Source organism: Schistocerca cancellata, chromosome 2, assembly GCF_023864275.1.
Source record: "Schistocerca cancellata isolate TAMUIC-IGC-003103 chromosome 2, iqSchCanc2.1, whole genome shotgun sequence".
NCBI lineage: Eukaryota > Metazoa > Arthropoda > Insecta > Orthoptera > Acrididae > Schistocerca > Schistocerca cancellata.
The window spans coordinates 256723352-256736304 of NC_064627.1; the positions used below are offsets into that span (position 1 = coordinate 256723352).

The window sequence follows — 12953 nt, forward strand, 5'->3', positions numbered from 1 at the left end:
GTATAAATAGTAGTGTAAGAATAATAACGTCGTTGTCGTCTTCTTGGAGTCACGTAGAGAGGGGGAACCTGTGACGCTATGTTCAACGCATAGGTACCTTTCATTTGTCAAGGTTGACGTAGGACGCCATTACACGCTGATTATAAAGAAAGGCGTTTAAACTTGTTATTATTCGAGTTTTAAATATAGTTATTTAATGAAAATTCGTATGGTATTATTAGACAGATTGCCTGGTATTTTACCCATTTATTTAAGATATTTTCAGCTTTTTAAGTGCAGAGCTGCGACACGGGGGAACGAGCCGCCCCCGAGGCAGATTCAAATATGGTAATAAGGGCAATCATAAGGCAATAAGCAGTCAGGTAAAAAGTGAATTTAAAATTATTTCTTACAGCAGTTGGAGATCGGAGTACAAAGTAGCAGATTTTACGTTGTGTTTCACAGGCGGACGCGGGCTGCTAATATTGTAAACTTTAACAGTGTCGAAGTTAAAATACTTTCATGTTTCAAAAGGAAATCTTGCTATGCAAAAACTCTGGACTGGTAAAAGTTATAGAAAAATCACTTTCTGGTTAATAATGATAGTCTCATGCTCTAGTGTTAGCCGTGGCCGGCCGGGGTGGCCGAGCGGTTCTAGGCGCTACAGTCTGGAACCGCGCGACCACTGCGGTCGCAGGTTCGAATCCTGCCTCGGGCATGGATGTGTGTGATGTCCTTAGGTTAGTTAGGTTTAAGTAGTTCTAAGTTGTAGGGGGCTGATGACCTCAGAAGTTAAGTCCCATAGTGCTCAGAGCCATTTGAACCATTTTTTTGTTAGCCATGATACTGATTAATAATTAATGTTGACGAAAAATCCACTGCTAGTTTTGAGGTTCTTTAGGCATTGCATACGGTAACTTCATTATTTTTGATAACAGAAATAATTTCAGAACGTTTTTGCGATAGTTGTAGCAGAAATGGATATGTTGTGCATCCTATTAAGTTACAGTAACAAAACTTTTCATTTAATAAGAAGCCAGTTCCAGTACAATAATAATTAATCTCATTTGTTCGCAACAACATATTTTAGTACATACAATTAACCAAAGTAAATCAGTGTACAGAAAAGACACTGGAGCGCGAAAGGTTGCTGGGCGGGCGTCATACGACACCCGTTTCTGTTCATCGCTGATTTTTTAACTCCTTTTTTTTATTACAGAGGTCAGCCAGCCTTCTGACCCCTGGATGAACAGGTGAGTGAGGTTTCGAGTATCAAAATACTCACATACAGTGTCGTATCTTTTGATTGCATTGTCTCAGAAGCTTAAATTATTCATACAGGCAAGGGGCCGTTGACCCTAGGGGTATTTGACATAACTTTCTACTTCCTAAGTATTTTATATACCGGGCAACCGCAGCTGTTTGAAGGCATGCTGTCAGGAAGAACTCCGCTCACAGCTGGTAAAGTTGTTGTTTATTAAAACACGACCGGTTTCGCGTCTTTAAGCCGCGTTATCAGGTGAGGAGGGAAAAGAAAGGAACCATCCCAGCGTTTACTATAAAGATCATAGGCACACCCATCACTCCTAGTCAGATAGGGAACTTCTTCTTTACCTTACGCTCGCCATAATATTGACGATATTCTCTGAATGGTAACTTGCGACTATAAGCGATGGGTATGCCTATAATCTTTTAACATTGATCACCTGACGATATGGCTTGAAGCCTCGAAACCAGTCGTGTTTTAAAAAACAACAATTTTACCAACTGTGAGCCGAGTTCTTCCTAACATCATGATTTTCTACTTAGCACCTCTACCCATTCCTCGGAAAAATGGATCTTAACAGACAGACAGGCAGACCGAAGGACAAAAATGTGACTCTATAAGGGTTCCATTTATACTGACTGAGGTACGAAAGCCGACAATTGAAAGCAGATTAGGATTAAACATCCTGTACACGAGCTCAAATTGGGGAAAGAGGGGGAAAAGACATGGGCTGCGTCTTCTTTAAAGGAACCATCCTAGCATTTACTATAAACGGTTTAAGGTAACCACACAAAACGCACTTCTGCATGATCATACGTGATATCGAACTGCGGTCGTCCCGAATGCGAGTCCAATTGTCTTACCACTGCGCCACTTCTTTCCGTCGGCATCTTAACATGGTCGCTACTGCAGCCTGCAGGTTAGCTGTACGTTATTTGTCTCTGAATTTCTGCAAAATAATCAAGTGAGCAACTAACATTGTCCCCAAGTATTTTGCCTTCCAGTTGTGTATGTGTATTTTTAGCACACACCTCAAAATAGTTTTGCATCACCCCGGTTCCCAGAACTCCTGAAGATAGAGGTTGACTGTGGATATTGTATCAGAGACACAGTCTCTTTGACTGTTAAGAGATATCACTAAATCCGCCCAATGATGTAATCAGCCATGCATGAGCAGCGCCTATTAGACGGAGGGGGTCAGACATCCGATCAGTTCCAGTCGTTCCACCAGGAAGGAGGTACAAGGCTCATGTTGTCTTTAGTTCAACCATGCCTAGACGGTCAATACCGCGGTTCGATCAAGTCCGCATTGTTACTTTGTGCCAGGAAGGGCACTCAACAAGGGAAGTGTCCAGGCGCCTCGGAGTGAACCAAGGCGATGTTGTTCGGACATGGAGGAGATACAGGGAGACGGGAACTGTCGATGAAATGCCTCGCTCAGACCGCCCAAGGGCTACTGCAGCAGTGGATGACCACTACCTACGGATTACGGCTCGGAGGAACACTGACAGCAACGCCATCATGTCGAATAATGCTTTCGTGCAGCCACAGTACGGCGTGTTACGACTCAAACTGTGCGCACTATTCTGCATGATGCGCAACTTCACTCCCGACATCCATGGCGAGGTCCATTTTTTCAACCACACCATGCAGCGCGGTGCAGATGTGCCCAGCAACATGCCGAATGGACCGCACAGTATTGGCATCAGGTTCCCTTCACCGATCAGTGTTGCATATGCCTTCGAACAGACAGTCGTCAGAGACGTGTTTGGAGGCAACCCGGTAAGGCAGAACGCCTTAGACAAACTGTCCAGTGAGTGCTGCAAGGTGGAGGCTCCCTGCTGCTTTGGGGTGGAACTATGTGCGGCCGACGTACGACGCTGGTGGTCATGTAAGGCGCCGTAACGGTTTTACGATACGTGAATGCCTTCCTCTGTCCGACAATTCTCGCCCCCATCGTACACATATTGCGAATGACTTCCTTCAGGATAACGACGACGCTCAACTAGAGTGGCCAGCATGTTCTTCAGACATCAACCCAATCGAACATGTTTGAGATAGATTGAAAAGGGCTGTTTATGGACGACATGACCCACCAACCGCTCTGAGGGATCTACATCGAATCACCGTTGAGGTGTGGGACAATCTGGACCAAAAGTGCCTTGATGAACTTGTGGATAGTATGCCGCCACAAATATAGGCATGAGGACGTGCTACTGGGTATTAGAGGTACCGGTGTGTACAGCAATCTGGACCACCACCTCTCAAGGTCTCGCTGTATGGTGGTTCAACATGCAATGTGTGGGTGGCATGGCAATAAAAAGAGCGGAAATGATGTTTATGTTGATCTCTATTCCAATTTTCTTCATAACTTTTTTTGATGTGTGTATAATCTTTCCTCTTTAATTCAGGTCCTTCACACGTTTGGTGATAGTACACCTATTTTGTTTTTTAATCAGTTCAGCAACCGTTAGCCAATACGACAAAAACACTCGGACAAGTGTTCTTACAGAAAGAAGCGTTGAGGCCTCTGCCAGTGATGGGAGAAGAAATAGGCGACGTCCCATACTGCGAGCTCTAGTGACTGCATACAACAGCCTATTTCGGAAACATGGTGTCAGACGATATGTCTCGGCTAGACAGGACCAGTCCCGACTGGAACCCATGGCATGGATCTGAATTGGCCTTACAAACTTCCTACAAATCATTATTTCATATTTACTCATTTACGCGTCCATTCTGACTTATACTGCTGACATTGTGTTAAAATTGGGAGTTTTTCCATTTGAAATATATCCGTTACCGTATTATAAATTTGCAAGCGTGACCATACATCAAAATCTTCAAAACTAGGTCCTTAGGGGAAAACTTTACGTTTCATGCTTTTAATAGCGTTATGCATCTCATACTTGAGAATGAGAAGTAACTATAAAAAGCAAAGCTTTCCATTCAACTTTCACTCGTGGTTGTGTCGAAGGCCTTTTGTATCTTCCACGTCGACGATAAGGGGCAGGTGAATAGTACGTCTCTTGACACCGTTGCTGATAACACAGAGCTGTTGCAATTCTTCGAAACTTTCGAGCCCTATCAGTTTTCGTGTAATTCACATATCACAAACTTTATTCCCTACTAGTGGCAGTCCGAGACAGTGACGTGCACCGAATCATAATGACGAAAGCAAGAAACTCTTTCGCAATGGTTTTTGGGTTTTATCATAGCAGATATATGAAGCGATGAAGTGTTATCCATAGACAACAAGAGCGCATTTATGTCTCTGCGAGACACTCCATAAACAGAGACAAACATGGACCATGATTCGCTTTATTCTGTTCTGCTACTAGTCCTAGAGCAGTATTTGCGCACTTAATTGTAACTTCGCTGGTAGAGCCAAAAGGCAACATGGATTGTGGTTCGTACACACGTTGGTTTAAATGGTAATCAGTCGAAAGAACGACAGCCATATTCGCCATTTTGAAGAGAATATGCTATATGAACATGTACTACATTCTTCAATGTGTATTAGATGCAGCTATTTAAAACTATTAGACAGTGGGACATTGTTGATAATAAATTAGCGTATGTCATTTGTAATGTTCCTTTTTGTGTGTTAGAGTCATTTTCCTTGTAGAACTCGTGTCTATACTTATGACAAACACACCATATGTAGGTAGGTATTATGATGCTAACCATTATTATAGGCCCCGGGGAATTAACAAAACACTGGTTTAGTGAGCTACGCAATGTGCTGAAGTTATTAGTAGAATATTCTAACAGAAACTATAAAGAGATATTAACTGTGAACACAAAAGAAAAGATTTCTTAATTCAGTATTACTTAAAACGATTCCATTCGTAACAGTTTTGTATGACTGTATCTAATCAACAACTAAAAACATATCGATGTTTATAACATACTTTCGAATGATCTGTGAGCTGCCTTTTATGATATGTTCGTTTCATCGTGAAACACACTGTATATAATAATACTTTTCGTCTTGGGCAAGTGGACTGATGCCCCCCCACCCCCCCTCATGAACCATAGACCTTACCGTTGGTGGGGAGGCTTGCGTGCCTCAGCGATAAAGATAGCCGTACCGTAGGTGCAGCCACAACGGAGGGGTATCTGTTGAGAGGTCAGACAAACATGTGGTTCCTGAAGAGGGGCAGCATCCTTTCCAGTAGTTGCAGAGGCAACAGTCTGGATGATTGACTGATCTGGCCTTGTAACACTAACCAAAACGGACTTGCTGTGCTGGTACTGCGAAGGGCTGAAAGCAAGGGGAAACTACAGCCGTAATTTTTACCGAGGGCCTGCAGCTTTACTGTATGGTTAAATGATGATGGCGTCGTCTTGGGTAAAATATTCCAGAGGAAAAATAGTCCCCCATTCGGATCTCCGGGCGGGGACTACTCAGGAGGTCGTTGTTATCAGGAGAATAAAAAAACTGGCGTTCTATGGATCGGAGCGTGGAATGTCAGATGCCTTAATCGGGCAGGTAGCCTAGGAAATTTAAAAAGAGAAATGGATAGGTTAAAGTTAGATATAGCGGGAATTAGTGAAATTCGGTGGAAGAGAAACAAGACTTCTGGTCAGGTGAATACAGGGTTATAAATACAAAATCAAATAGGGGTAAAGCAGGAGTAGGTTTAATAATGAATAGGAAACTAGGAATGCGGGTAAGCAACTACGAACAGCATAGTGAACGCATTATTGTGGCCAAGAGAGATACGATACCCACGCCTACTACAGTAGTACAAGTTTATATGCCAACTAGCTCCGCACATGACGAAGAGACTGATGAAATGTATGATGAGATAAAAGAAATTATTCAGATAGTGAAGGTAAGCGAAAATTTAATAGTAATGGGTGACTGGAATTAGATAGTAGGTAAAGGGAGAGAAGGAAACATAGAAGGTCAATATGGATTGGTGGGAAGAAATGAAAGAGAAAGCCGCCTGGTAGAATTTTGCACAGAGCATAACTTAATCATAGCTAACACTTGGTTCAAGAATCATGAAAGAAGGTTGTATACATGGAAGAAGTCTGGAGATACTAGAAGGTATTAGATTATATAATGGTAAGACAGAGATTCAGGAACCAGGTTTTAAATTGTAAGACATTTCCAGGGGCAGATGTGGACTCTGACCACAATCTATTGGTTATGAATTGTAGATTAAAACTAAAGAAACTGCCAAAAGGTGGGAATTTGGGAAATGGGACCTGGATAAACTGGGAGAACCAGACGTTGTAGAGAGCATTAAGGAACGATTAACAAGAATGAGTGAAAGAAGTACAGTAGAAGAAGAATGGGTAGCTTTGAGAGACGAAATAATGAAGGTAGCAGAGGATCAAGTAGGTACAAAGACGATGGCTAATAGAAATCCTTGGGTAACAGAAGAGATATTGAATTTAATTGATGAAAGGAGAAAATATAAAAATGCAGTAAATGAAGCAGGCAAAAATGAATACAAACTTCTCAAAAATGAGATCGACAGGAAGTGCAAAATGGCTAAGCAGGGATGGCTAGAGGACAAATGTAAGGATGTAGAGGCACATATCACTGGGGGTAAGATAGATACTGCCTACAGGAAAATTAAAGACCCTTTGGAGAAAAGAGAACCACTTCTATGAATATCAAGAGCTCATATGGAAAACAAGTTCTAAGCTAAGAAGAGAAAGATGAAAGGTGTAAGGAGTACATAGAGGGTCTATACAAGGACGATGTTCTTCACAACAATATTATAGAAATGGAAGAGAATGTAGGTGAAGATGAAATAGGAGATATGATACTGCGTGAAGAGTTTGACAGAGCACTGAAAGACCTAAGTCGAAACAAGGCCCCGGGAGTAGAAAACATTCCATTAGAACTACTGACAGCCTTGGGAGAGCCAGGCCTAGCAAAAGTCTACCATCTGGTGAGCGAAATACCCTCAGACTTCAAGAAGAATATAATAATTCCAGTCCCAAAGAAAGCCGGTGTTGACAAATGTGAACATTACCGAACTATCAGTTTAAGAAGACATGGTTGCAAAATACTAAAACGAATTCAATACAGAGGAATGGAAAAACTGGTAGAAGCCGACCTCGGGGAAGATCAGTTTGGATTCCATAGAAATGTTGGAACACGTGAGGCAATACTGACCTACGACTTATCTTAGAAAATAGATTGAGGAAAGGAAAACCTACGTTTCTAGCATTTGTAGACTTAGAGAAAGCTTTTGACAATGTTGACTGGAATACTCTCTTTCAAATTCTGAAGGTGGCAGGGGTAAAATACAGGGAGCGAAAGGCTATTTACAATATTTACAGAAACCAGATGGCAATTATAAGAGTCAAGGGGCACGAAAGGGAAGCAGTGGTTGGGAAGGGAGTGAGACAGGGTTGTAGCCTATCCCCGATGTTATTCAATCTGTATATTGAGCAAGCAGTAAAGGAAACAAAAGAAAAATTTGGAGTTGGAACTAAAATCCATGGAGAAGAAATAAAAACTTTGAGGTTCGACGACGCAATTGTAATTCTGTCAGAGACAGCAAAGGACCTGGAAGAGCAGCTGAACGGAATGGAGAGTGTCTTGAAAGGAGGATATAAGATGAACATCAACAAAAGCAAAACGAGGATAATGGAATGTAGTCGAATTAAGTCGGGTGATGCTGAGGGAATTAGATTAGGAAATGAGACACTTAAAGCAGTAAAGGAGTTTTGCTATTTGGGGAGCAAATACACTGATGATGGTCGAAGTACAGAGGATATAAAATGTAGACTGGGAATGGCAAGGAAAGCGTTTCTGAAGAAGAGAAATTTGTTAACATTGAGTATAGATTTAAGTGTCAGGAAGTCGTTTCTGAAGTTATTTGTGTTGAGTGTAGCCACGTATGGAAGCGAAACGTGGACGATAAATAGTTTAGACTAGAAGAGAATAGAAGCTTTTGAAATGTGGTGCTACAGAAGAATGATGAAGATTAGATGGGTAGATCACATAACTGATGAGGAGATATTGAATAGAATTGGGGAGAAGAGAAATCTGTGGCACAACTTGATTAGAAGAAGGGATCGGTTGGTACGGCATATTCTGAGGCATCAAGGAATGGCCAATTTAGTATTGGAGGGCAGCGTGGAGGGTAAAAATCGTAGAGGGTGACCAAGAGATGATTACACTAAACCGATTCAGAAGGATGTAGGTTGCAGTAGGGACTGGGATATGAAGAATCTTGCACAGTATAGAGTAGCATGGAGAGCTGCATCTACCAGTCTCTGGACTGAAGACGAAAACTACAACAAGAAGTCGACTGATTATAGACAAAGGAACAACTGAGAAAAAACTGTTCATCTTAGAAGAGGAACGAAAAGTGTTATACCAGAGAAGAATGTGAAAAGTTTGTGGTACGAAGAAACAGAATTGGAACAAAAAGTAGAAAATATGATGGTCTATATGACGGTTATGTTGGAAGACGAAGAAATAAATTTAAATTTCTGTCATCACCCAGAACTTGAACCCAAATCTCCGTGCTTACTCAGTAGGTATGCAAGTCATTGCATCACCGCTGCTGTATAGGTAACACAGGTGCGGTGGTACAAATTTTAATTAATTTCTTCGGTTTCTAACGTTTTCGTAGATAAATTTGAAACTCATATGCCTCACGGAGAATTTAATTATATCAGAATATGACAGTTATACCTGAAATAAATGCGAAACCAAAGGTATATCGTGTATAGTTTTGATTTAACTAATACACCTATGGCAAAGTAGGAAAAGAAAATTTATGCTATGTATATGCTGACTGAGAATTGTTTGTGCCATTTAATTAGAATCATGCAATGAACATCCGAAAGAAAGTTTATCAAAATTGTATATGGATGTTTATTGGTTTATGGATATGAATATTGAGATGAACCAACTAATAAGCCATAAGGACAGGGAACATGTGAATGATATTCCTTAGAGGAGGTGAGGAAAAATTTTCGTAGATAGAAAGAGAAATTTAGTTCCCAGAAATAATTTTAAAAAATCTGCTAGCCTGTAAAGTGACACGTAATCCATGCCTATAGAATAAATCTTGGTCACAAAATATGAAACTAGATGTTATAGCATGTGTATATTAGGTTGGGAGGAACATTAATAAAAAATGCTGACTAAAAGTAAATTGTGCATTGAGTGTAAGGCAAACATACGTTAACATCGGTGAAGATTGCGTACCGTATTTGATGTTTTACGATCTCAGTGAAACAACAAAGCATAGAATTCATTGTGAAGCGAAAGGATGGAGAGTTGCTAGAAATATTAAATCTTCAAAGTGTTTGAATTACAGTCGACCTCACCAGGAAGTATTCCACCAGCATTCAGCATCATCAGTAGAGGAGACAAACGGATAAGGAAAGAAAATGTTTGCCACATAACCACTATTTAGTAACAACGTTTGAAGTAGTCAGTAACTTTTCATCTTCCGTCGATTAGCAAACTCACATGTACCAGAGGTGACACCTGAATTTGCTCAACTGCACTCACATCACTGAAATCTTGAAGTTTTGACTGTAAACTTTGGATTTTCATTTATTTACGAATTCTCAACGTCGTCTAACTATGAGTTGTGTCTCCGGAAGCATAGCGCCATATTAAATACAGAAATAAAATATCCGTATAATATAGGGGGCATTAAAAGGAATCATCCGGTTTGGCAAGTCTATATCTGTGAAACTAATAAACATGTACAATGAATTTCGTTTTCCGATGAACGGAAAACTCAAACAGTTTTTTTTCATGCCTTTTCATAGGTGTTCAATACGCCCTCCTTGAGATGAACGGCATATGTCAATGTGCTATTCAAATTGGTTCCACACTGCAGCGTACATGTTTTGAGTTACAGCTTCCACAGCTGCTGTTAAGCGATGACTCAGTTCATTCATTTTTGCTGGAAATGGAGGCACGTAAACAGAGTCTTTTATAAACCCCCCACAAGAAATAGTCACATACAGTCACGTCCGGTGAGCTTTGAGGCCAGTATTGTAAGGCTGAGTCATTTCATCGAGTGCGACAGATCCGTCGTTCAGTAATCTTGTGTTCTAAAAATTTCCGCACTTCCAGATGCCAGTGTGGCGGTGCTCCATCCTATTGGTAAGTGAAGTCATTCGAATCAGTCCTGAACTGTGGGAAAAGGAAGTCCCCAAGCATGTCGAGATATGTGCTTCCTGTAACAGTGCTCCCGGCAAATAAAAATGGACCATACAGCTTTTCCCGTGAAACTGCACAAAACACATTAAATTTTGGAGAGTCCCCCTCATGTTGTGCGACTTCATGTGCTTATTCCGTACCCCATATTTTCACATTATGCCCGTTCACCTTTCCATTTAAACGGAATGTTGCCTCAACACTAAACACCAAACGTGAAAGAAAACTGTTATCCTACATCTTACCAAGAACGAAATTACAAAACTCCACACGTTGTTAAAGATCCTGACAGATTAAAATTGTGTGCCCGCCCGTGACTTGAACTCTGAACCTTTGCCTTTCGCAGGCAAGCGCTCTACCATCTGAGCTACCCAAGCCCAACTCACGCCGCTTCCTCACAACTTAAGTTCCGCCAATACCTCGTCTTCTACCTTCCAAGCTTCACAGAAGCTCTCCTGCGATGCTGCAGAACTAGCACTTCTGTAAGAAATAATATTGCAGAGACATGCCTTGCACACAGCCTGGGGAATGTTTCACATCAGCACACTCTCCGCTGCAGAGTGAAAATTCATTCTGGAAACATCCACACGCTGTTTGTCACCTTCACGAAAAGCTTGCAGTAGCTGAATTTTGTATGGTCTCATGTATAAACATCAATGCAACGTACGCCAGATCGATATGAGGGGGAGGGGGCATATTGACCTGTCGAGCGGCACGGTGAACAGATTTCTGCGGACTCTTTGGGAAACAGTGGCGGATGCGTTCGACGTCTGCCAAACACTCGGGGACGGTCCGGCGATTATGCTTTACACAAGTAACCTGTTTCCGGAATTGTTCATGCCATCGTCTAATGATCCGCGCTGTAGGAGGGTCCACACCATACCTAAAGGTGACGCTGAACAGTTGTTAGTGATCTGCACTGATCAAAACTTAGAACACAAAACGCTTTTCGCTGTCCCGACAAATTTTTACTATATCTGAAGTGGGCCCACTTTCTGCTACCTAGCGGGAACCATGTAAAGTTCGAGAGTTTGTTCTTTCCAACAGTATGTTGTTCACGCACGTATCTCAAAAATACATAGTAGGAGGAGGAGGAGGAGGAGATTAGTGTTTAACTTCCCGTCGACAACTAGGTCATTAGAGACGGAGCACAAGCTCGGATTAGGGAAGGATTGGGAAGGAAATCGGCCGTGCCCTTTCGAAGGAACCATCCCGGCATTTGCCTGAAGTGATCTAGGGAAATCACGGAAAACCTAAATCAGGATGGCCGGACGCGGGAATGAACCGTCGTCCTCCCGAATGCGAGTCCAGTGTGCTAGCCACTGCGCCACCTCGCTCGGTCAAAATACATAGTAGTCATGATTTGTTTTAAATCGGATGATTCTTTTTGATGCACTCTGTACATTTGTGTTTTTTTTGTAACTGAATGTGGCATTTTAAAAACTTTCACACTCAATGTAAATAATAAATAATGGGTAAAGGGAACGTCCACTCGGCGGGAACCGACGAAAGAAGAATGAAAAAGGCATTGTTGTTCCACAACCGAACTTTGAGTGGAGGAAGGCTTGACGACAGAAAAAAATGATTTCCCTATGAGCTTTTGAATGCGAATAAAATGATATATTGTGTAATCCCCATTCACGATAAAGCCGAAAACGTTTTGCTGCTGAATACACAGCAAATTTGTGTCTGGAAAATCTTGTTTTCAGACATTGTTTCTTGTGTCACAAGCATAAGTAACAAAAATAATTTCGTGTGAAAATATTCGTAAGAAGCGAGGCAGTTTCTGGCACTGGTGTGACAGCGTCTTCTATGGTAGGCGCCGGCGAATGAGACGGCAGTAAGCACTGACCGTGTGGTCCGTCAACTAAGCGGATCTCGCTGTTACGCAATGAGAAGAGCAAACACGCCGCCTAACCTCGAACCGGCAACTCAGTTTTTATCTCATGACGCCACTCACCTTCTGTCATACTCAATCTAAAGCAAACAAAACTAAACGCAGTCTGCGAGTAGGGACAGACTTAGCTCCTTCGTAAATGTCTTTAAGCAAATTTCGGGAGTGGTACGAGATTCGTTTGTAAGAAAGTGAGCTCGTAGCGGACAGTACCTGCTAAAGACGGTCCACGCCGACTGGAGGATCCTTGACGACTGCCCGCTATCTCAAGTGAACGCGATAAGGCGTTCGTCTCCGCCGGCGGTGTTCGCCAATCGCTGCCAAGTGCATGACGCATTCACTCAGTTCGACAACCGGAAGTCATCAGTTAGTCCACGCTTGGGAGGTAGTATGGCCCAGGCAACGAGACGTCCTGGAGCCACGTTCATCCACGTTCGTGGTAAGATACTACCGAGACACCGGTGCCACCAGTTTCTACCATGGTGCTACAAGTTAATGCAGGTTGTACTTAATGACGCCACAAGCCTTCCCCCACTACTGAAACATGCTATTCGACTGCTTAGTGGTGACTATATTCCTTTATTTTGTTCCTTTATTCATGGAAAACCTCGCAGTAGCCGACCTTTGGGAATATCACTTTGGATTCCGTA

The 12953-nt window shown here is 42.1% G+C and overlaps 1 protein-coding gene across 1 annotated transcript in view; it reads right to left on the bottom strand.

The window, feature by feature from the left end:
* Positions 1-12736, bottom strand: part of LOC126153038 (uncharacterized) — a 182617-nt gene extending 169881 nt beyond the window's left edge. Inside the window, exon 1 of the mRNA XM_049916043.1 lies at positions 12517-12736. Coding sequence (XP_049772000.1) covers positions 12517-12640 — 124 coding nt within the window. The 5' untranslated portion in view covers positions 12641-12736. The remainder of the gene's footprint in view (positions 1-12516) is intronic.
* Between the last annotated feature and the right edge of the window lie 217 nt (positions 12737-12953).